Here is a 25666-nt window from a genome sequence, read left to right on the forward strand (position 1 = left end):
CTTTTGACTTTTATTATTTTATTATTATTACTTTTTTCTTTTATTAATATATTAGCGTGTTTTTCCTAAACAGCTCCTGCCAAGGAAAGAAGGTCTTATTTTGTCCTTTCTGGAAAAGTAGTAGCAAAGGCAAGGGGAAACAAATCAAAACAAGGTCTATGGCAGTGGTCAAGGGTTAAAGCCCCCCTTCTCACATGCCCTATCCAGTCCTGATTGGGCTGCCATAGCTGCTGTTTATGTTGGGGGGGGGGGAAGCATGTGCTATTGATAATAATGTGCCTTGTTGTAATGTGTAGCTTGGCCCTTCATTGCTTGAGAGAGATCCATGTGAACTCAAATGAATAGATTTATTTTCTTGTATATGGACAAGGGTGGCATGAACTAAAATGCTGCCCAGTGCTGCTTAGGGTCTGCTGCTGCCACCTATGGAGTCTACCCCCCAAAAAAGGCCCTTACTGAGCTCCTTGCACAGTTTGCACATACCTGGAAGTGCGGGACTTCTGTTTTATTTAAAGAACTATAGGAATGAAGGAGCTCCTTCGTTTGCACAGTCTCTGAAATTAAAAGTAGAGGTTCTGTACTTTCATGTTGAAAAAACTGACAATAATGAAGTGGTGAATGATTCTCTCATGTAGTGGGTAGAAAATGGAACAATACAGCTTGTATTCACAGTGAGCTGGGTTGAGGCAGTGGCAACAGCAGACTCAAGGTGAAGAGCACCCCAAATCTGCCACACTCTCATCCTCCCCCCCCCCCCCCACAATCCACTGCTGTTGCAACCCACATCACCTCACTTCCTGGTGACTATCTCTGTGTATGGGAGTCCCTGTACATTTCTGTGGAGTCAGTATACTCATACTGAATGGAGTATTTGCTGCATCAAGTGACACCAAGATAAAATGGCTTGAAGGAATTTGCCTGATTCAGCATTGAAGGATTTAAAAAAGTTAACAGTTAAAATGCTCTCTGGATTTTATCTGTTATTAATTGGGTTTAAAGCATCAACTTTTAAAAAAAACAAACTAGGAAAGAGGAAGTCAGTTATCCTTTCTACTCAGATTAGAACTACATAATGCTGCTCATTTCAGTGATTTGGGCAAAAGGACATGGAAAAACCAGCAGTAAGACGAGTGTCAAAGAGAAGGGCCTGTATGCCTTCTCTACCAGGATGCTGCCAAATGCATTTCCAGTTTGAAGATGTTTGAATTGGAGCTTCATTCTTTATCTGCCTTGAAAAGCTGCACTTAAAGGGCATAAAGGCCTGCTAAGAAGTAGTCAACAATCAAATCCAGTCTAGACACAGAATAAAGTAGACATTCAGAATTCAAAGTAATTGAATCTGTTGACTATCCCAGCATCTTTTCATGCATCCCATAAGCCCTGGTAACCAGAATAATAAATCTGACATCCATTTCTGCCATGGCAGAGAAGCAGCAATTGAAAGATTTGGATGGAGCCATCAGCATCCTCTCCATTGTTGAGAGGAGGATGCAGGGGAATTTCAGAGTTGTTCTCTCAGGGGCAGAAGTGCTTTGGCAACACTATGGAGTGTCAGTGATCAGGTTCCAAGTGTACAGTCACTGGCATAAGAAAAAGAGGACATGTGTTTCTTCTAAAATGAATCTGAAATGTTGTTGGCTCCTAGGTCTGGCTGGCTTTGCTCGACTTTGCCCTGGAGACCAGTATGAGGTGAGTAACCTTGTAAAAAATGTCATTTTCCATCATGTTCAAAGGTTTCTACATGGCATGTCTTCTTGTTCTCATATCCTGTACAATAAGAAAGGTCCCACTATTCTCTGTTTATGGATGAATGCACTCTGAGCCTTTCCCACGTAAAGACTATGAGGTTGGTCCCTTGAGGACTGATTGATGGCTAGCGAGATAACAACAGATCTTTCTTTAGCTTTGTTTTGGAAGGGTGTCAGCATGACTCTCAATATTTTGTTCTTGGCATAAGTTTTCTTCCTCTTGTGGCTCCCATATCCAGCCAGGACAGGCTGACTGAAACAGATCAGTTAGAACAGTGCATGCCTGCCTTTTCTTCTTCCCCAAATACAACCTCATCAACAGAATGGCTAAAATCCCCAACATAATCCTCGTCTCTGACTTGACCACTTTGTTCATATAGTACAGGGGTGGCCAAACCACAGCTCACAAGCCACATGAGGCTCTTTGACATTTAGTGTGTGGCTCTTGAAAATATGTGGTTGTGCTTCTTTTTGCATCACAGTTGATATAAAAGAAAGAATTTTCAAACTTTATAATACCGGGTATAAACTGAGAGTCCACTGGATTAAAACATAAGTTTAAAGTCAATGGTGAGTAAAAATATTTAAGAATTTAATTAAGTATTGCAACTCTCAAACATCTCTCCTGAGGCTCTCAAACATCTGATATTTATTGTATGAGGCTCTTAAGCATGTTTGGTCACCCCCAATATGTGATGTCAGTACATGAAAACCCATTGTTCACACTACACTTCCAGCCTTGCAAATGCGTACAGCATCCCTTAACAAAAGTAGACATCACCACCCAGCTTTCTTCTTTTTGTAATATTCTGGAACCATGGGGTACAAATCTATTCAACTTATTCTCTGAAAAATTGCTAGTGATGTAGTTTGCATTGTTTTGAAAAAGGAGCTGAACAGGCAAATATATAGCAGTGTTCCATCAGTGTTTGTGCCATCTTGTGTGCTGTAAATGGCAGCAATGGCCATTATCCATTATATTGCTGGCCCCCTATCTTCATTATGATTGGTTCAGAAAGGCAGAATGAGAGAGGAAAAACAGGCAGGACAAGTGTGCCGGGTGTTAAGAACGCAACTTTTCTCTTCCACAGATTTTCATGAGGTATGGTCGCCAGAGATGGAAGCTGAAAGGCAAAATAGAAATCAATGGCAAGCAAAGCTGGGATGGAGAAGAAATGATCTTCCTCCCTCTTATTGTTGGACTGATCTCCATTAAGGTATTAATCCTATAGCTTTGCAGCCACTCATCAAGTAAATGTGATCATAAAGTTAATTTCCGCAAGACAATTAACTGAATGGATAAATACCTATAATTTTTTCTTATATACTTCCAGGCATTGTGCACTTTTTAAATGTATTATATGGGAACAAAGAATCCAACTGGCAGGTTTCTGAAAATTTTGTCTTTGCCACACTGTTCTACTACCTCTCCACTGTTTTGATTGATAATTCTTGTGCAAGATGAAAAATGGAATCTCATAGAAAAACTGAAAAGTTAGACATAAAATATGGAATTTGTTGACAGAAGATAATGACCAACTCCCAGAGTTTCTTTACAGGCTGAAAAACTATTCAGATGTTATTAACTTGAGCTGTTCTTAATGCCTTGATCTAGGTGATGTGCAATGGTCAGATGGGGCAGTAGAACAGTATTGCAAATATTGCATCTTTCAGAAGTCTGAGCATGCCATACATGAATGTAGGGCTTGACATAATAGAACAATCTCCTATAGCAGGGTTTCCCAACAATGTGATGACAACCTTCAAGAAATCTGCCTCTTACTCAGAATGAACAGCATCCCAATCTGGACTGTCTCCCTGTCATGCAGTAGAAAATCATAGACAAGAAAAAAGTCCCTTTTCCAGGCAGATTGTCACATAACAATACATGGGCATGCAATTCAAGCTCTGATCTTTTCTTTCTCTTCGAAAAGTTGTGATGTCATGCAGCAAGCAAAATGCAGGACTGTTGACTCTGGGCTAGTCTATTAAACTAATGTACTGTTAACCTACGTCTTACGTGCAATTGATTTGCACGAATTCAAGTATATGTACTTAGCCCTCCCCTCCCCCCAAAACAGAGAAAAACAATAGTTTAAAAGCAGGTGATTCTGCCCAACATTTGACTTACTCTGTTTATGTCCTGGAATGAGCTTGAAATGAGAGAATGAAGCTGCTGCTCCCTCTGCCATTTCAATTGCTGCATGTCTCTCATACTGTGCTTTTATTTATTTAAGTGACAGTATGTATTTGTTGGATTTAAGGGAGTTTTGACTATACATGATTTTGGCTTTGCACACCAATCTCAGAACAAAATCCTTGAGTTAGATGAGGCCTGACTGTATATGGTGTATACAGTCAGTGTATACAGTGTATACTGTATAGGTGAGGCCCGACTGTTCCTAATTGTTGGAGGTGTTTGTTTCTGGTAAGAAAAATATGATTACAACCTAAGTCTTACTGAATACAATGAACTTATTTCTGAGTAAAATATATAACACTGTTTTCAAGCATCTCTGCTAATTGTTAATGCTTTTTCCTTTTAAAGGTCACAGAAGTGAAAGGCCTTGCTACTCACATTTTGGTAGGAAGTGTTACCTGTGAAACAAAGGATCTGTTTGCTGCTCAGCCTCAGGTTGTTGCTGTGGACATCAATGACCTTGGCACGATAAAGCTGAACTTGGAAATCAGTTGGCAGTAAGTAGAGCTGGCACTTCCATGTGTCAACATCATTTCAGATCAAGTGGGACTTTTGCTTCCTTGCTAAGAAGTCCAAAAAAAGAACTATTCCGTGCTGCAAATGTACAAAACTGTAAGATTTAATAAGATGTACTTTTGTCAAACTCTGATCAACATGATGATAATGATCTACTAGAGATAGAGTTTTCTTTTTTCATATATAGGTACCTAAAAATTAGCTGAAATGAAATGAAAATGTGGATAGATTTTCTTGAGCTGAGCTATCTTATAAAGGATGTTTCTTCTCCTGTACTCAGTGCCCTGCTGTTTGGTAGCACCAGAAGTACAGGTCCAGCCTATTTATACATGGATTTTTTATACACGGATTTGACTCAACACGAATGGCCCCTGCAAATGAGAAGGAATGTGCTGATCCCTGGAGAAGGGGAAAAATGCATCCCTTTAAAATCAGTTTTAAAAACTGAACAGTCCTTTAACAACAGCCTCCTTAATGAGAGAGAGAGAGAGAGAGGGCAGCTGGCTGAAAATCCATCAATCCTTCTCTCTCTCCTTCGGACCCCTCCCTTCTCCCAGCACGTGAAAGCAAGGTGATCATTTTGCATTGGTGAAGGGAGGGGCTGAGTGAAGTGCTGATGGATTGTCTTCTTAATGACTCTTATCTTAAGAGTCAAAAGGTCAGCAAGGCTGTTTTTCAATCACTGGAGCAAAGAAACTTTGTTTTTGAAATTGATTTGCTATAGTGCTTTTTTTTAAATCCAGGTGAGTGATTGAATAATTAGTCTCTACCTGCATAGACTTTCAGCCCAGTTCTACCTGGGCCTTGCACTGCCAGAACTCTCACTCCAGCACTGCAAGGCCCTTTGTGGTGGCACAAAAGCCATAACACCTGTGTTTCTAGGCCACTGGTGCAAATAGTCAGAGGTGCAGTGTGTACACCAGTGGCTCCTTGAGGCTGTACTGGTATTGGTAAGCTGGCACAAGGGGTGAGGAGTGGGAGATTCAGGCAGAGATCCAAGGAGACCCATTGAAGGGCAGGAGGTTTACAGAGGGAAAAGAGATTTAAATCCCCTTTCCCTTCCAAAGCCTTCTGCTCTGCTCTCCCCACCCTGATACATCCTATGTCTTTTTAGGGTGGTTTGGGGGGGGGGGAAAGAACAGAATTGGGCAACAAGGGTATGAACTTGTGAGTACTGTTAGAGGTTACAGAGCCCCACTACTGAAGTTGGATTGTCCCCTGCTCTAATGACCTAAAAATGGAAACAAAGCAAGCATCTTTGTAATGGTAATTTATTCTAATTAGAGGCTTATGCTTTTGCAGCCCATTTGATGTTGAGGACATGACCCCATCCACAGGCAGTACAAACAAAGCATCTGCTCTCCAAAGAAGGATGTCCATGTATAGTCAAGGCACTCCAGAAACACCAACCTTCAAGGACCATTCATTCTTTGTGAGTCAATGCACCCCTCTCACATTTACTTAGTGAGGTCTTCAGTTGTTAAGTAAACATACAACAATGTTTTGTTTCAAGCCATATTTTTATTGTGGTACCTTAAGCTTTTTATGAAAGCAAACTTATTAACTATGCATCCTAATAGTTAAAATCCTTTCTCCTAGTAACTGCAGAAACACCTGCTGATTCCCAAATCTTTTATTATTTAGTTACCATAGTGTCTTTAATTTTACTTTTATTTGTTTCTTTACAAATAAATAAAATTTGACAGGTTTTCTACTACTTTGTTGATAAATCTGAACTTATAAAATTAACTCATGCTGAAATTTAAACAGAAGAACATTTTATTCAATTGTTGGAAAGCTGTAAAGAAGTATCAGGAAACATGGTTAAAGGATGATCATATACACCAGGGGTGTCCGAAGTTTTTGGCAGGAGGGCCACATTGTCTCTCTGACACTGTGTTGGGAAAAAAAAGAATTAATTTACATTTAAAATTTGAATAAATTTACATAAGTTTACATGAATGACTATATTAAAGATGAACTTCTATGAATGAATGAAGGTCTTGCAATAGCTCAAGTCCTATAAAAGGCCCTGCACAAAGCAAGGCTGGCCTTTCCTTTGCTGCTGCTACTGCATTACAGACGTGAAACAACAAGCAATGGAGGGAGCCCTTATCCCACAGCTCACGCGCGAGGTCAAACAGTCGCCCTCACACTGAGAGCAGTTGCGTCTGGCCAGTGTGGGCTCCAACAAATCTCTGGAGGGCCAGAAGCTCATTGGAGACTGGGGGCTCCCTGAGGGCCGCATTGGGAGTCCTTAAGGGCCGCGAGTGGCCCCAGGGCCGGGGTTTGGGCACCCCTGATATACACAGTGATATCATAAGACTACTTTAAGGCACTAACATATTTTTAGGATAGGATCATTTACTATCTCCTTCCTATAAGAAGATATATTTGAACCCGATAGTCTCAGGGTAGGTTTTTCTACCTGACCACCTTTTTGAGGGAGCCCGTTCCATTCATATAAAGTGGGAGTCGGCGACCTTTTCCTTTAAAGGGGCCAGAAGTTCTGCGCTGACATCATCACATCACCGCTGAATATCCAGGTTGCTGAGACCCAGATTCGGCCCATGTGGAGCTTGGCTTGGGAGATGTGGCCTCCTACCCAGTTTGCTGCACAGCAGACGGGGAATGGTGGAGCAGCCCGTTCTTATCTGCTCTCTGGGTCAAGATTGCATGAAATCTTGCACCATCTTGTGCAATTGCATGAGATTTTGTGCAATGATGCCACCATGACAGGGCTCCATGGATGAAGGGTGTCATGGCAGCAGTAAGTTTGGGAACCACTGCTATCGACTATTGTCTTTTGAAGTTTGACATTCCCAGACATGCCATTTCTTAATATTACTCAAGCTTTGGTATCTTGTAATTCTACCATATACCTATATGCAGCACAAAACAGATATACTATTTTGTATTGCACTAATTGGAAGAAGCTATGTTAGTGCTCTGCATTATGACATCTGCTGAAAGGGAGCAGGGTTGAATTCACACCTCCCTAGGTAACTTGAGTGCTACCAGAGAGGCCTTCTGGTTCTAGTACTCTGGTTCTAGTAGTCCACGGTCTTTTTTTTAATCTCTGAATTGTTCATTCACATATAAGCAGACATTCTAATAAACTAACTGCCCCTTTTTGCCTTAAATGTTGAAGAAATGGCTGCATCCTCCTCCACAAGACAGGCTCCAGTTTTCCATTTTAGATGCTCTGCAGGACCCTTTCTTTGACAAGCTGCGTCGCAGTCGTTCTTTTAGTGACCTGCCATCTCTAAGGCTGAGGCCTAAAGCAGGGCTAGGACATTATGTGAGTTGGGATGGTGGAACTCTCTTTGTGCTGCTAAATCATGTTTTTGAATTGCTTAAGCGGTCTATCTATTTTCATGCATGCCTTGAATCTGAGACTGCTTTAGTGAGATGCCTAGTTTGCTGACCACATCTTGAGACAATGCCGTGAGTCATGGTTGTCGGCTCAGTGTAGAGGTACTGATGTATAGCAAAAAATGGTATTGTCTTCAATTTTGTAAACTCTTTCTAGACAAGAGGCTAATTGCTAAGTTCAGGGAAACATATAAATCATTTGAAAGAGTTTTAAGAATACTAGATTATGTTGGCCTATTGCCTGAATATTGTTTTCAATATATCTACACCCAAAATGGAAAGGACATTTAAGTGGGAACTTGTGTGTGTGTGTGTGTGAGAAAAGTAATGATGCAAATAAAATTCAATAAAATGGGTGCAAATCAAAAAGTCAAATTGCAACTTAAGCCCCATTTATTTCAATGGAATTTAAGGCTGTTCAGTTTTCTCTGTGTTATTAAGTTTGAAAATGTGCCTTACTTCAGTGTGAAAGACACTGAGCAAAAGAGTAAGATACTCTGTAACTTTTTGATTCTAAACATTTGCTCTATTGCCTGTGACATCAGTGCTGGTGCCAGGTTGTTGGGGGCTCTAGGGCAAAGCTCTGCATTGAGGGCCCCCATATCATCTCTCAGTGATGTACTGGGATTTACCACTGCTACTGGCCAGGTGAGCTCTAGACTGGCCATGTGCCAAATCTGGCCAACTTCTGGTGCCACACCTATGTGGCAACATCACCTGATGTTCCACTGGCTTACGCTCTGCTCCACACTCATATTTTTTTTGTAAATAAAATCTGGTCAGCAAAATACAGGACCTTTCAACTTTTTGTTCCTTGCATGAATTTGTAGTACCTCTCTCGGGACACCACTTCCAAGATTTCCTCAAACTTTTCTATACTGATTCTGGACCCATTCTGGTATTTCTAGTTTCCTGTGGTTTGTATGGACCTTTAAATATCCTCCCTCTTTCATGCCATTTTATATCAGTATAGTAAAAGGCAAATTTCTTTCACAACTACAGAGAGGCTTGACTTCACCAAAGTCAAATGACTTTAACTTTCTTCTATTTTCTGTTCTTAGCTGCTTAAAATTAGTTTTGTTTTGTACTATGTGAAATGGTCCCCTGCTTTTCCTCTTTAACACACTGTATTATCTTTGCAGTCAACTTTGCCTGATGATGTCTTTGAGAATGGGATGACAGATAAAGAGAAAAGACCAACATCATTCAGCTTCAGTGATATTCGCAATGGAGACTACACCCCACCATCTAGTTCCTCCTCCACCATGGATAATTCGAATCCTGAAATCACTATCACGTCCCCAGACCGCAATGGGCAAAAGTTCTCAAAAACGTACACCTTGGACAACATTAGTACAAGCTCATCTGTGGACTCCACAACTGAATCTAAAGATTTAAAATTGCAACAAGAGCATGCCTCAGATTATAAGGAAAAGAAAACTTCAAGTGTAGATTCTGAAGTTTGCGGAAAGTCTCCAGATCCCAGAAGCAATAGCCTGTTCTTAGATAATAGTGCCCCAGTGTCAATTCTGCAGGACCCAGATGAGTTGTCAGAGCTCAAACCTGTGGAACTGGATACCTTTGAAGGCAACATCACTAAACAGTTGGTCAAGAGACTCACTTCAGGAGAAGGCCCGGCAACACCTGAAAAATTTCATTGTGAGGGGTCAATAAGTGGTGAATCTGAAGGCTATAAATCTTGTGTAGATGGAAGCCTAGAAGAAGCATTTCAGGGGCTTCTTCTGGCACTTGAGCCTCATAAAGAACAGTTTAAGGAATTTCAGGATTTAGATCAAGAAGTAACACATCTGGATGAAATCTTAAAAGTAAGTTCAACTTCAAACAAGAAATCATAAACTTATTCATTATGATTAACGTAATGCAGCATAACTCTCATTAGCCGACCTCAGAGATCTAAAACAACTCAGGCTGCAGTCCTATCCATACTTACCTGGGACTAATATCCATTGACTATAATGGGACTTACTTCTGAGTAGACATGCATAGGATTGTGCTCTCATTATGTTTGCAATGGGAGAAAGATCTTCCTACACCCAACATGAATGATCACGTGGGTCACAGTGAATATCCAAAGACCGGCAGGCCACCTGTGGGAAGGGTCAACCATACTTCCTGCTGTAAAGTAATCAAACCAATCTTCTGATGGCTGCTCTTTGTGGGAATCGAGGTCTTTCAAGTTCCAGTGTCCTTGGAAGCTCGCTCCAAATGGAAAAGGTCCCCTCTTCCAAAAACCCCCCTTTCTAGCATATTGTGCTGCCTCAACTCAGTTCTGACACACACAAAAAACACACGGCAAGTAAACCTTAGATGAGAATAAGTGGTGGGAAAGTTAAGAACAATATGAGAGCCCTAGAATAAAGAGCCTTATTAGGTATCTCTCTACTAATAAACAACTAGGAAGCTTGTTATAAGGCCCATGTTACCTTATGGACTCCAGCAATACCAAATATGAAAGGGAAACTCCTTGAAATCAAATGAGTTAGGCATTCTGGGTTGGGTCATTCCTCCATGTGGGATAATAAATTCATACTCTTGCAGACACCCTCAATAGAATTTGCCTAGTGCACTGACAACCTGTTAAAGACCACTGGATGCTTTAATAACTCTTCAGTTTACAGTTAAATGTATAGTTTTGTTGTTCAATCAGTGAGAGTATTTGAATTATATTTTGAAAAATACATTGCATATACTGGCTTTGTGATTCCCATTTTTTGTTATTTATTTTTTGATATTTGTTATTTTGTTATTTGTTATTTTGTTATTTGATATTTCTTCGCAATTATCTTTTCAAAGAAAGCCATGACTAAAGCCACAATCCTATGCACGCTTGTGTGATACTTATGATTAGACATGCCTAGGATTGCATTTAGTCACACGAAAATTAATGGGACTTACTTTAGTTATGATTAATTTGTCTCATCAATTTCAGTGGTGCGTAGCCATAAATGAGGCCACAATCCTAACCAACTTTCAAGCATTGACATAAGGACAATGCAACTCCGAGGTAAGGGAGCAAACTTTGCCTTACCTTGAGGAAGCCTCCATGACTGTCCCCCAACTGCAGGATGTAGCACATGCCCCACTGGCACAGCTATGCCAGTGTTGGAAAGTTGGTGAGGATTATTAACAGTATTTATATACTGCTTTTCAACTAAAAGTTCACAGTTAGGATTACACCCTAACTTTCTTTCCATACCAGTGAAAGGAAATAGGTGCTTTTTTATATACTGTACTGTTTTTGTTGAAAAGCAGTATTTAAATGTTCGTCATCATCAGAACTCAATACTTAATTATCAATTTAAAATATGAAAATTTAAATTTGATCTTATTTGGGCCTGTTCCAAATGAAGGAGTTCATATAGTGTTGTTAACAATTAGTGTACACTATGGTTACAATCCTACACACCCACTGAACTCAGTGGCACTTACTTCTGAGTTGACATGCACAAGATTGTGCTGTATGCCCCCTAGGTATGATACGCAGGCACCCAGCCTGCATGCTAGAGAGAGATTAACTGAATTGTCCTGCTTCCTGTTAACGTTCGGTTAGTCTCCTCCCTCTAGCACAGGAGTGTCCAAAATTTTTGGCAGGAGGGCCACATTGTCTCTCTGACACTGTGTTGGGGGCTGGGGGGAAAAAAGAATTAATTTACATTTAAAATTTGAATAAATTTACATAAGTTTACATGAATGAATATATTAAAGATGAACTTCTATGAATGAATGAAGGTCTTGCAATAGCTCAAGTCCTATAAAAGGCCCTGCACAAAGCAAGGCTGGCCTTTCCTTTGCTGCTGCTACTGCATTACAGACGTAAAACAACAAGCAGTGGAGGGAGCCCTCATCCCACAGTTCACTTAAAGGTCAAACAGTCGCCCTCGCACTGAGAGCAGTTGCGTCTGGCCATTGTGGGCTCCAACCAATCTCCGGAGGGCCAGAGGCTCAGTGGAGACTGGGAGCTCCCTGAGGGCCACGTTGGGAGTCCTTGAGGGCCGCAAGTGGCCCCAGGGCCGGGGTTTGGGCACCCCTGCTCTAGCATGTAGGCTGGCTGCCTGTACGTTGCATTCTTCAGCGAAGCAAGAACGTTGCTTTGTTGAGAAAGAAACATCTGTGCTTCAAGTCCTTCTAAAGGAAAATGAAGATAATAGGCATGGGAGGGGGCAGGGCTGCTAGTTACTCAGGGTTCCCCCGTGTCCTGGTTTCCATATCTGCCATGGGGGCCAGAACTAAACCCCTCCTGATACGGGTAGGGGGGCCTGTATATCTTATATTGATATAACATTAATTGTAATTCTTTTCCAAACGACATGTGACTAAAAGCCCTTTTATTGGTTGGTACTCCTACTTCCAAACAGCTTATAAATTTGCAGATCATTTCATAAACTGTGGAAAAGGCAGTTACTGCAAAGTCTGGTAGTTCCAGGAAAATCCTATGAATTGCTGCTTTGTTATTATTAAAGCATAGTTCTCGGTGAAATGATCTCAGAAACGAAATTGAACGATTGCAGACAAATAAGTTTCCCCACTTACAAAGGCATCTCAACAGAAGGGACAGTTCGGCACTCAAGCATGGATAAGCATATTGAGCTACCCTTTCCATTGCAGTGGATAGAGAAGGCTGTTCAACACAGGAATTTCAGGTGCATATGGAGATCTGGAATGGAGTACAGTATTACAGTTGTCAGAAATCCTATGAGAGCCTAAGCAACTCAACTCCAAAACCTGCCAGTGCCACCCAAAACTAAACAAAGTAAACTGAAGTAACCACAGTTTTGGGGTTTTGTTTTTTTTTGGAATGCATTAAAAATTAGATGAGGCTAATAGGTGAGACTTTCTCTAACCAGGACTTCTGAATTAACAGACATAGGGTGCAATCCTAACCCCTTTTGTCAGTGCTTTCCAGCACTGGCATAGCGGTGCCAATGGGACATGTGCTGCATCCTGCAGTTGGATGTCACTCACGGAGGCCTCCTCAAAGTCAGGGAAAGTTTGTTCCCTTACCTCAGAGCTGCATTGCCCTTATGTCAGTGCTGGAAAGCACTGACATAAGGGGTTAGGATTGCGCCCATACTTGTATTCAATTCTAAGTCTCTCCAGCTTCACTGCATCTACATCCCTCTGGCCCACCACTAAGCAATTTTTTCTGATGCCTGTTGCAATGCATAAAAAGACAAATCTGGAAAAAATAAATTTGCATGCAAGTTATAATACTGTGCAGGCAAATGTAGCTAATTCAATCCAATTGCCCACCTGTTTCTTATGAAAATTTGAAAAGAATATGAAACACCCAGTATAAGTTGGTTGAAAAGCCCCCAAACACCGTGGTTAAAACTATTCATGGTTCTTATGAATTTGTTTTTCTTTTGGCAATGCAGTGCAGACCAGCAATAAACCACAGCAGGTCATCCAGTTTTAGTCTAACAGTGGAGAGTGCTTTAGAAAGCTTTGATTTCCTGAACACCTCTGACTTTGATGAGGATGATGGTGCTACTGATGAACTTTGCAATGGTGGTCAAGGTGTAGACTCAGTATTCTCAGACACCGACACTGAGAAAAACAGGTAAGAATGTCAATATTCTGCATTATTTTCAGATTAAGCTCCGACACTCGTCCTTTTAGTTGAGGTGAGAATCCTGGTACGCTCTCATAATTCAAGAAAGGTGACTTTAACATTAGAGGTGGTTATAGATCAGCAAATTGCTATAGTGCCCTGCAAGCAAAGTTGTCAGAACTAATAACACTGACTAAATATTCACCTGAGCAATCCTATACTCAGATCAAACCATCAACTAGCTGCACTGGCTTAACTGTAGTCTGTTAAGTAGTCTTAACTACTAGTCTACCAAAAAGAGGGTGGGCCAAAGAAGAGCTTCAAAAGTGCAACTCTGCCAGCCACATAATAGCACCTACGATGACACCTCTAGCATGCACCAGTTGTGGAGCAGCCTGTCAACAACACCCCCAAATGGGCAGGACACAGAAGGAGCCGATTTGCAATGCACAACCCTATTATTTGGTAACATCAGTGGACACAACTTGACATGCTTTTGACGTCAACTTGACCTGCTCTTAAATCTCTGTCATCCATATTTCACTGGGAAACACTGAAACAATTATTTAAACAGTGAAATTTGCATTACTCTGTAAATAAAATAAATGGTAAAGCTACATTTGAGTTTTGCACCTGAAACACCAGACGAAATCATAATGTCTTCTGCTTCAACAGCTTCTCCTCTTTATTCCTTGGCCAGCAGTGAATCAAGTGCCAGTAAAGCACTGACAGATTAGGTTGTAATTGTATAACTTTGAAAACCACAAATCTATATTTCAGTTACATCCACAGAACAGCTTGGCAAAGCATGTTGTCAGGCAAACCAGGGTTTGTGTGTGTGCATGCATGTGTGAGTTTTTAAAAAAAAAAGATCTAATGAAGGCTGGTTTCAAAGACTTCATAGCAAGTGCTCTTCACAAAAGAGGCATTGTTCCAGGGAAACAAGTAGACCACTGTGGAAGTAATATATCCTTTAAACGTGGACACTTATTTGGCACTTGCTACTGTGTGCCAGTGCCAATTTGAGATATGATGTATTTATTAAAAGGTTTCTGGCCCACCAAGGGCTGTTTGGTTGCAGATCGGTACTTTCAGCAGTTCCTCTTTTGCATGGAGTAAGTCATGTCGAGCGTACATAAAAAGAAAATGAAATTGTTCACTTACCTCCCGGCATGAACAGTTACAGGTCAGAACACCCAGAAGCCAGAGGGCATCCCAGTGAAGCACTGACGGAAGACACAGGAGTTGGTACCAGTGTTGCTGGAAGCCCTCTTCCATTGACCACAGGAAATGACAGTCTTGACATCACCATAGTCAAGCACTTACAGTGCTGCACACAGCTTGTTCAGGTACCTCTTTTATACAGGGTTGTGGTTTTAAAAAGATGATTGTTGGGAGACGTGTTAGTGCCTGGCCTGCTCCATCCACGCTATTGTCCTTTGTCACATTTTAGTTCTTATTTTTTAGTGTTGGACACTGACCTAATGGCTCAGTGGTAGATCACATGCTTTCTATGCACAAGGTCTCAGGTTCAATCCATGGCATCACCAATTAAAAGATCAATTAAAGCAAGGTAGCAGGTGATTGGGAAGACCTCTACCTGATATGCTGGAGAACTGCTGCCAGTCAGACAATGTTGGGGTAGATGAATGAGTGGTCTGATTAATTTACAAAGCAGCTTGTGTCTTGTTGGGTGCTGATCTTCATCTGCTTTTCGGTACTCATGAATCAAGTACAAAGATCAGTGCAGAAATAGTGGCAAAAGGCACAACAAAGGAAGGGTGGCTTGCTCCTGCTGTGAATAGAACAATTATCCAATTTTCCAGCACCGGTGCAGCTGCAGTGCAACAAATGTTCCCATATCTTAAGGAGACCTCTGTGACTGCTGCCCCACCACAAGATGCAGTGCATGCTCATTGGCATGGCTGCACCGACACTGGAAAATTGGATAGGATTTGGCCCTGAATAGTGTATATGTCTGTAATTGTAGCAAACTAATAATAAAACATTTTTGTTTCATTTTGCTTTGGGATGTCTGCCTCCTTTGCCTCTATAGCAATTCCTTGAATATTTTTGCCCTCCTCCAATTGGTGTTCCCCCCCATTGTATTTCCTTTTTCTATTGCTGTATTTTCTGTTTTTTACTCAATTGTATATTGTATTTTTTTTCTTTTTTAATCTATACATTGGAAGCCGGCTTGGGCATCTGCTTTCAGCAGAAGAAAGGCGGGGTATAATTTTTTAAAATAAATAAATAATGGACCCTGATCCCAAAAACATTCGGCATAAATCGCGCGGCATTTAATTGGAGTTAGTGAAGGCTAACATAGTACATGGTGAACATGCATGATTTCAGTGGAACTTAAGTGCAATTAATATTGTTCTGCATTAGTCAATTTCTGCCAAAATTAATTACAATTTAGGGAATTCAATTATTCATAATATGGCTTCTTCTTCATTTTTGTTGTAGCAAATTGTGTTCTCCAGCAAAACTCCATTTGTAACCAGAGCCCTGCTCGATAAGCTGTCCCAGCAGATTCAAGTGATTGAGAATCTTGCAGAAATCAGCAATGAGAACATGGGGAACTTTAGACCTATCAGCGAAGGTAAGAAATCACTAGAAAAGATGGATGTATATTTAAATATTCCTAAAACATTATTTGCAGCACAACTCTATGCAAGTTTACTCAGAAGTAAATCCCAGTATGTTCAGTCGGGGTTATTCCCTAGTAAGTGTGTTTAGGACTCTAGCTTTAGGGCAGGGGTTCCCAAAGCGTGCAGGGGTGTCCAAAGTTTTCGGCAGGAGGGCCACATCATCTCTCGGACACTATGTCAGGGGCCGGGGGGAAAAAGAATTTACATTTAAAATTTGAATAAATTTACATAATTTTACATAAATTAATATATTAAAGATGAACTTATATGAATGAATGAAGGTCTTGCAATGTGTGTTGGCATCTTTCAGTCTCGGAAGACTATGGTATCGCGCTCTGAATAGTGGTTCTGGAACAGAGTGTCCTCTCCAGTGCGCGAAGCCTGGGTAAAGTAGATATGGAGGATAGACTGTTACCCATGCAGCAAATCCCCCCTCTCCACATTGCTGAAATGGTCCAATGGAAAGGCAGAGGCCAATATGGTTGGTTCCAGCGGCGTCGCAGGAGTTGCCAGAACATGACTGTGTTCAGCCATGAACTGCCTCAGGGACTCCAGCTCCGGATTTTGCCTCGAGGTTGACTCCTGAAGCCTTTTCCATAACTGGATGTAGCCACAAGGCAGTGGAGGTTTGGGATCAGAGTTTTCCTTCTCTCAGATGAGCTGCCTTCCCAGGCTATCGAGTCCCATCTACCCAGTGGCTGTTTAGTCACCTCTTACGACAAGTACAGCCAAACTGAGGGCCTATTCTTATCCCCAGCCCCCTGGGGATACTGAGACACAGGTCCTGCAATAGCTCAAGGCCTATAAAAGGCCCTGCACAAAGCAAGGTCAGCCTTTCCTTTGCTGCATCACAGATGTGAAAAAGCAAGCAGTGGAGGGAGCCCTCATCCCACAGCTAACGCGAGAGGTCAGTCGCCCTCACACCGAGAGCAGTTGCGTTGGGCCAGTCCGGGCTCCAGCAAGTTTCCAGAGGGCCATAGGCTCATCGGAGACTGGGGTGTCCCTGAGGGCCGCATTGGGAGTCCTCAAGGGCCGCAAGTGGCCCCAGGGCCGGGGTTTGGGCACCCCTGCCTTAGAGGGTTGCAACACACTCACAGAGGCACAGGATGTCCCCAGTGGCTCCTCCTACCTGTTCCCCCACATACTTCCATCTTGGATCTCATGGAATATTACAAGATCCAAGATGGCAGCGCAGCACCTTGCTGCTCCTAGAAGAGGCTGTGGGGATGCCGTGACCCAGGTAAGTCCCAGTGGTTTGGGAACCACTGCCTTAGTGTTTGCAGACAAATACTGAATGTAGTGCTTTGAGGCTGCAATCCTATGCATATTTTCTTTGGAGTTCAGTCTCACTGAATGCACTTGAGTAAGCATGCATAGACTTGCTCTGTGACAGAAATAAGATCTAGTTTCAGTTCTCTAACATAACTTTGACATAAGTTTGTTTTGGCTTCTTCATTTGTTCCATTTCAGCTTTCTTATGACAGCACAGTGTTAAAGGGAAAACAGATTGGCAGCATTTGAGAAGATAGCTAGTATGGCTCATGATCTGTTTCAGGATGGTTGTAGGTGAGGTCAGACAGGAGAGTTGCCTTCCAAGACCTTCTAGGCAGTGTTAAATTGGCCTATGAATTTCCTTCATCCTTATAATAACATCAGACTAACCTGTTTTACATATTAAAATGATAACATTTTTGGACACTTACCTGAGAACAAGTCTCATTTAACTCAATGAGGATTACTTCTGAACAGACACGCCTAGAAGTGTGCTGCTATAAGCTCATCTATTTCTAATTTTATTTATTTGATGGATTTAAAACATTTATAGCTTGCCATATAGTGAGCACTCAAGACTAGGTCATTAAGAGCTAATAATAAAATCTAAATTCAGTCAACAAAAATCACAATAATAAATCTAGTTCAATAGCTCATCAAGAGCAGCAACAAAAAAAATCATCATAAAAATGCTCAGGAAAATAAAAATACTAGCTGTCTTCTTTGGTAGAAGAAGCACATTCTCAGTGAGCACAACTGTTTTAGCCCTGGGTAGAAGTAGATGCCTATTGCAATGTATTTTTGGCACACGCTAGCCATACTTAAGTTTTAGAGTCTTTTTATTTCAGTTGAAGAGATAAGCACATACTTATCTGTCTCCCATAGAAATTAGTTGGACAAAAGTTGACCGGATCATACCCAAAGTGTGAAATGAACTGTTGTTATTCTTTTCAGCCTGAAGAAATCTGTGTTTGTTTACTGTTTGGGTTTTCATGTATCAGACAAAAAATAACTCCTTAAAACTCACATTTTCTTCCCACTTTCCTTCAGAAAGGCGACTTTGCCAAACATTTCTAAGTAGTAATTACAATATTTAGGGTCCCTTTAGGGAGAAGGGCGGGATATAAATAAAGTTTATTATTATTATTATTATTTATCTATCCCTAATGTTTTCTTCCTGGTATTAAAATAATGCTAAGCTCATTCATGATTTCCTTCCCCTTCAGCAATCCCAGAATTTCAGAAAAGGACCTCTCTTCTGCTGTTCTGGAATAAATGTACCAGTTCTTCTGGGGTGTATCACACATCTGCGGACAAGATGATTAAGCAACTGGAAGTCTCCTTTGCTGCAGCCATGAATGAGGAGTGTCCAGGCCTCACAGAAACAGGTGCAGTTCTCCTAATGTGCTTCCTCTTAACAGCATAGAGAGTTTCTATGTAACCTCTGTGACAGATGGTGCCTTTAAGACACAGTATCCTGCAGCAAAAAGCACAATCACTGTTGGTTATATCATGTATGTCCTCAGCAGAAATAACCTGGGAACTAGTTTAAAACTGTTCACTGATATTTTTACTCTGGACTATTTGGTCATATTTTCCAAATACAAAACATGTGGCGCTTAATACAGTATATTAAAATATGCAAATATCGTTTAATTGCAATCATGGCAATGATGAGAAAAGCTATATAATTGAAATGAATTTTTTTAGACACGGTTAGGTGAATTGACATTTTGGATTCCCTGTTCTCTCCAAACCCCACCAATATCTAACAAAGCTTGAAATCTAAATAGCAAGACTGTCACCAGATTTTGAAAAGTCTTTAGGCAAGTTATTGCATGCATTTTAATAAGCCATTATTTCAGTAATTAAATTTATGTATGAGTAAAACAATTATTTAGAAAGAAAATAAATAGAACTTTCATCAGTTTTCAGATTATGTATGTATATATTGCAGAAGAAGAAGAATTGTTTCTAGCAGGAGGGTGAACTAGGTGTGGCTCTTCATGCCTGCTAGCCACAATTATTATAAGCACTCGTATTAAAAATATTTTTAAATGTATTGCCCAATTACAGCCCAATCCTGAAGCCAGCAGCTCCACAGGGTACAGCAGCGCCAAAACAGCTACCACTGCATCCATTTGCATTGCCAAGGCCATCAGAAGTCCCCTCGGGGGGGGGGGGGGAAGAGACTTTCATCCCCTTCCCCTGAGTGAGGGCACAGGGGTCGCAATGAGTCTCCTCCAGTCTGCACTGGCTATTTTGCTAGCATAGGCTGGAGGACAAGGGCTTTACCAGTTCCAGCTCCTTCTCCCTCCGCCCTAGAACACCTCCCCTCCTGCCCAGAAGCCCTGCACTGCCACCTGGCGATGCACCTTACCATGGGCCCTCCTCTGGCGTCAACCTCTCAGCGCTGGCTCTCCTCTTGGAGCCATAAATGCACTTTATGGCACTGTGAGGGCACAGGTTTGGGCCTTCAGTCAGGATGACCTATTTTTTTAATTGATTCTTCTGACTGATTAACCCAGGGCCCAATCCTGTCCAACTTTCCAGCATCGATGCAACCAGGCCAATGGGGAGTGCGCTGCATCCTGACATGAGGGAGCACTCACAGGGGCCTCTTCAAGGTATTGGAATGCTTGTTCCCTTACTTCAGGGCTGCATTGCACCTACATCGGTGCTATCCAAGATTGTGCCTAAAGGTTGTAACTTTTTAAGTACAAAGGCTAATATTGAAAGAGTTGTACCCAGGCAGTTCTACATACCCAAGGGGGCTGGTAGCCAAACTTTCATTTGTGTAATCTTGCTGTTACATGCATATAACTGAATAAGTTATTTGATGTTCTAGTAACTGTACAATCCTTTACATGTCTACCTTGAACTAAGTCCCATTAGATTTGCATTTTTAATGACATTTTAGAGCACTCTCCTCTTTCTAAAAGTTAACACAAATTACACTGCTCTAGCAACCACCATCACAAAAGTGCCATAGGCACTCCTATGCTGGTGGTAAGCCCACTGGGCCAGTACTGAGTCCAGCGCCAGTCTGCGCTGAGTCTCAGCACCAAGACAATGCTGGAGCTACTTCTTTGGTAAGTCCTCCTGCCAACTGGCGGGGAGGCTTTTTGGGGCAGGGGGAGGCGGGGAGGGGCAGAACTGGGCAGGGAGAGGGCAGGCAAGGGAGGAGTGGGGTGGGGGGGTGGCAGACTCTACTGCTGAATCCTGTGCCCCCTCCTTGGCTGGAAAACCTGACACATGCCTCCTTGGTTCTGAGTCAACTAAATAGCTAGTGCAGCTCCAAGGAGACCCATTGCCGCCAGCTGTGTTCTACCAAGGTTAAGGGAGCAAATATTCCCTTACCCCAAGGAGACTCCTACTCCAAAAGATGCCCTGACCCCATAGGATGCAACGGCAGCCATTTTAGTACTGCTGTTCCTCTGGGCACCATTAGGGTTTAGGATTGGGCCTACCCATCCTATGCAATGCTTTGAGTAATTTTACTTTGCTCTTACAAATGTGGAATTAACAAAGTTCTTTTGTTTGTTGTACAGTGTTTAGAAACCTGCTGTCTTATATCTTGGACCGGGCAGAACCTGTCCTCTCTTCCAGTCTATCCTTGGAAGTCATAACAGTTTTTCAGTACTACAACTATTTTGCCAGCAAAAACATTAGTGACCTGGGGAATCATTTGCTTGAGCTTGCAAGAGAAGGTAAGGAAGGCAGAATGGTTTTTCATTGTGAAAAATATCCTCAACATTTTTAGGCAGGACATGAAAGAATTCCATTTGCTCAAATCAATCTAGGAAACTGTTTTATGTTCAGAGTCAGGTACATGATAGTGTTGCTTCGATGAGCTAAAATGTAATGTGGGAAAAAAGGACACCAGCAGATCATTTTTCTGGGGGAATCTGAAGATCAAGTGCTGCAGATCAAGTGCTTAAAGATCAAGACCTTTAAGCCAGGATCTGTCATAGCTAAACCATTCAGTATCACCAAACCACACATGCTGTTAACTTCAATTATCCAACTATATAGTGTGCCGCAAGCAGAGAAAATGAATAAACAATATGTTCCATGCCAAATACATTAGCAAAGTAGTCCCAATTATTCCAAAAAGTAAGGTGTCCCTTGAACCAGTTGAGCTACAGAAGGCTGCATTCAGAGCTGGCCCATCCATGAGGCAACTAAGGCAGTGGTTGTTTCAGGTAGCAGATTGGTTAGGGGGGTGCCCATTTCTATCCTACTTGCCTTCATTGCTCCTCCTTGTTGTCCTTCCACTCCCTGGACTGGAAAAGGAAGACAGGGAGAGGGAAGAGGAGAAACGTTGAGCTAGAACATTGGAGACTGGGAGAACAGAGACTGGCACATCATGGAGTAAGGGGGCAGCATTTGGAGGTCTTGGGCCAGCCCTGGCTCCTGAAAAACCCAAGGCCTTAGCTTTTGGGACAGGTAGGGGAACATGGTCCTGAAATATTCAGTTTTCATGATTTTTGAAAAAAGTTAATGCCTAGCCCTTGTCTTGTAGAGATTTAAGACAAAACCACATAGCCCTTACTTTTACCCAGTTGCTCCATAAGAAGCAAACTCAGTTCCACTCTTCAGTGTCTTGACCTGAGAGTAATGAAAATGAGAAAACTGCAAATACTTGATTCTTTCAAATGTTACACAAGTAAATTGCTTTCAGTATATTAGTTTGCCTCTGTTTATGCTCTTGTCATTCTACATTGATTCTCCCCCCTCCCATGCCCCCCTTGGACCCTTCATTACTGGCGTTGCTAGGAGGGTGCGGGGGGTGCGGGCCACACCAGGTGACGCACCCGGGGGGTGACGCGCCCTGGGGAGAGGACAAGTTAACATCGTGGCTTTAGGAGCTACTGTATCATGCCATACCCCGTTGGATGCGGAATAGCCAGCGGAGCCCAGTGCAAAAAACGGAACTGCAATAGCTCCTTTCGTTCAAAAGTTATGGCCAAAAAACCGGAAGGAAAAAATGCATGGAGCCCTATGGAAAGTGACAGTGAGCCGTATCACGTGTTTACTCGCGAGTAGATGTACTTGCCATAGTCCGTTGGAAAGGGCAGGCTGAGAGGAATCCAACAACACCAGAATGGTCCTGATCCAATGAATGCAGCCCCAAAAAAACACCTGAGAAGCTCCCCTGTCCCAGCTACGAGTCTGAGCCCGAAACGAAGCCATGTGACCGCGTTTACTCACGAGTAGGGCCGACTTGCCTTAGTTGAGGCAGACTGAGAGGCTCCAAGGACGTCAAAATGGTCCTCATCCAATGAGGGCAGCCCCCAAAAACACTGGAGAAGGAGGTTCCTCCCTCCCAGCTGCCTCCGTCCCAGTCTATGGAGCCAGATGGAAAGCAAAGCACAGTCGCATTTACTCATGAGTAGGCAGTTGTGCCTTGGCTGGTGGTGAGGCCAGGCAAAGGGGAATGTGAGGACACCAGAAGGGTCCTGATCCTATGGAGCTGGAGTGCAACAGAAGGCAGCCTCCTCCCACCCCCTAAAAAGAACAAAAAAGAGGCTTGAATGGTGAGGGGAAAGTTTTCTATTTTGCACTTGCAAAGCCAGGTGAATCTTTATCTGGATATGCCTGAAATAGAAGAACTTTAAACTGGCCACTGGGGAGGGCTGGAAATCTCACTGATTCTTTTGGGGGGGGGGGGTTATTACAGGCAGACTACAGAGTAAGCTCTGTTGACCACTATGGGACTTACATCAGAGTAGACGTGCATAGGATTGGGCTCATAGGCTGCAATCCTACCCACACTTTCCTGAGAGTAAGCCCCATTGACTGCAATAGAACTTACTTCAGAGTAGACATGCATAGGATTGGGCTCACAGACTGCAATCCTACCTGCACTTTCCTGAGAGTAAGCCCCATTGACCACAATAGGACTTACTCCAGAGTAGATTCACTTGGTGGAACAGGACTGGCTCCCCCTAATTATTTCTTTTATTTTAATTTAATTATTTATAATTATTTATTTTAATTTGCTTGATGATGTCAGTTCTGGCCATGACATCACTTCCAATGGGTCCTAGACAGATTGTCATTCTAAAAAGTGGGTCCCAGTGCTAAAGGTTTGAGAACTGCTGCAATAAGGTGTTAGTAAGTTGACACAGGGTGTGTGTGTGTGTGTGAGAGAGAGAGAGAGAGAGAGACTCTACAAGTTTTCAAAATCACTAAAATCAGAGTTTGGAGGAATAAGACCATCATGTTATATATCAATCAATGTGTGATTTCATGCAGAATGCAATGAAACAAACCACATTGAAATATCTGTGTTCTAACAAAAGGTACAGCCAAAAAACCAGTGGGGGCGGGGCAATGGTACATCACCACACCCACCACCTGGGGCGTTGCCCCACCCACTATATGGGGTGACACACAGGCCTCCCACACTGGGTGACGCGAATCCTAGTGACGCCACTGCCCTTCATCACAATTTTCTGGCTACGGACACAAATTCCCAATATGCTGGTGGCTGGAATGCTTCACCAATTGGATGAGGCTGTTGAACATGCTTGATGGTAGTTGATGGTGTGGCACATAAACCGTCCACCTGGTGAAGACAATCCACACTGCAACTCACTGTATGCCTTACAAGCAGTGCATGGAGCAGCCAACCAACATGCAAATACTGTTTTAAAAGGCCTTTAAGTCATGATAATTTCATGTATCATTGTTGTGTCTCTTGCATTATAGCTTTAATGGTGCAGGCTCTACTGTCCTTAAGAGATGAAAAGTTCTTGCAGAATATGACCATGTTAACCTCCATCAGCCTCCCATCTCAGCAAGAAGTCCTGAAATCTTTGGCCCTACTCCTCCTAACTGAAAATAAAAAGGAGACTTGTGAAGCCGTAGCCTCCATCTTGTCAGCTGCAGCAGAAGACAAGAACTTCAGGGAAAAGGTTAGTTATCACAGCATACAGCTTGTGCTATGGCAAGGTCTCTATAGTGTTCAGCCAGGATGTTTCTCTGAAGCTATGGAAGCTTTTTGGTGGAAGGAAGTCTGGAACTAAGCAGCAGGCCTGGGATCCTGCAGTGCATGCAGCTTGACTTCAAAGATGAAATAGGTGGCATAGTAGTCTCTCTCCCCATAGCCTTTCTTTCAGAGGAAGTACTGCTTTATATATTTAATCTTTCTGTTCTGGGAAAGCAATTGGGCTCAGATCAGAGCCTTCTCTTCATTTGACCTGGTGGTATAGAATTGATTCCCAGAGGCCTGCCAGGAGCCAACATGTATTTCTTACTTTAATGATAGAGGGAAAAGACAGAACTATGGTTTTGCAGCACATTAAGCAAAGCAGATCTGAGACTGAATGGGAGACCCAGGAGTCCCATACAGATTGCCTTGAGCTATATTAAAGAAAGGTGAGATATAAATGTAATCAGTGGAAGAAAAACTAGGGTCGCATTTTGTAAGGGTGCTACATTGAGACAACAGGCATGGCATCACTGGGATTTTGAATTTACAGCCCAATCCTAACCAACTTCCCAGCACCAATGCAGCAGCAATGCAGCCCCGAGGTAAGGGAACAAATGTCCGCTTGCGTTGAGGAGGCCTCCGTGCAGTGCATACCCTGTTGACCCAGTTGCATCAGCCCTGGAAAGTTGGTTAGGATTGGGCTGTTAGTCTTGCTGCGTTTTTGTGCATTGCAAGAACATCCTGTGGTTTGACGGCACAGTGAAGAACCACTCAGAATTAAAAAAAACTTTTTTTAAAGTACAGAATACTAAATTTCAAAAATGGTCAGCAAATGGCGAGGCAATGGAAGGGAGCTGCACATGGCAATGGAAGGGAGATACATTGCTGACAGTGTTGCAGGCACTATCCAAGAGCAACACAATTAATACTAATGTGGTGCAACTACATACTATATGATGCTTAATAAATGGGAGGAAAATTGCATTGACAATAGGCTGCCATTTCAGTGCTGGGGAAATCTGTCTGAGCAACAGGAAAACCTCTTGAGTCTGCAATAAATAAGTAAAAGCTACATGTTTGTGGTGTTCTAATTTGGAATGGTCCTGAGAGCGTATCTTGAAGATCACTAAAGGATTTCCTAGCTTTTTGCAGCCACTGCCGCCGCCTCCTCCTCATGGGCTCTCTGTTTTGTTCCAGGCTTTAATTTATTACTGTGAAACACTTGCACAGCCCAGCCTCCACCTACAAAAGGCAGCTTGCCTGGCACTGAAAAGCATCCAGGTAAAACTCTGCCTACGTTAAGTTCTCATGCACAACGAAAGGTCACAGAAAGGTTCCCAGAGCCCCTTTCTTGAGCAAACAGTAACAAGACAGGCATTGTTCTTGAGC

General features: G+C 42.4%; 1 protein-coding gene across 4 annotated transcripts in view; it reads left to right on the forward strand.

Moving 5' to 3' along the window:
* RIPOR2 (RHO family interacting cell polarization regulator 2) overlaps window positions 1-25666 on the forward strand; it is a 131565-nt gene that overhangs the window by 99036 nt on the left and 6863 nt on the right. For 3 of the 4 annotated variants that reach the window (XM_066623690.1, XM_066623691.1, XM_066623689.1), the window contains exons 9-20: window positions 1646-1689; window positions 2840-2965; window positions 4297-4445; window positions 5767-5896; window positions 8982-9665; window positions 13236-13420; window positions 14592-14760; window positions 15881-16016; window positions 18564-18725; window positions 20889-21047; window positions 24055-24260; window positions 25475-25558. In XM_066623690.1, coding sequence (XP_066479787.1) covers window positions 1646-1689; window positions 2840-2965; window positions 4297-4445; window positions 5767-5896; window positions 8982-9665; window positions 13236-13420; window positions 14592-14760; window positions 15881-16016; window positions 18564-18725; window positions 20889-21047; window positions 24055-24260; window positions 25475-25558 — 2234 coding nt within the window. The remainder of the gene's footprint in view (window positions 1-1645; window positions 1690-2839; window positions 2966-4296; window positions 4446-5766; window positions 5897-8981; window positions 9666-13235; window positions 13421-14591; window positions 14761-15880; window positions 16017-18563; window positions 18726-20888; window positions 21048-24054; window positions 24261-25474; window positions 25559-25666) is intronic. The other variant, XM_066623692.1, reaches the window with a different exon arrangement.

Source organism: Tiliqua scincoides, chromosome 4 (genome assembly GCF_035046505.1).
Source record: "Tiliqua scincoides isolate rTilSci1 chromosome 4, rTilSci1.hap2, whole genome shotgun sequence".
NCBI lineage: Eukaryota > Metazoa > Chordata > Lepidosauria > Squamata > Scincidae > Tiliqua > Tiliqua scincoides.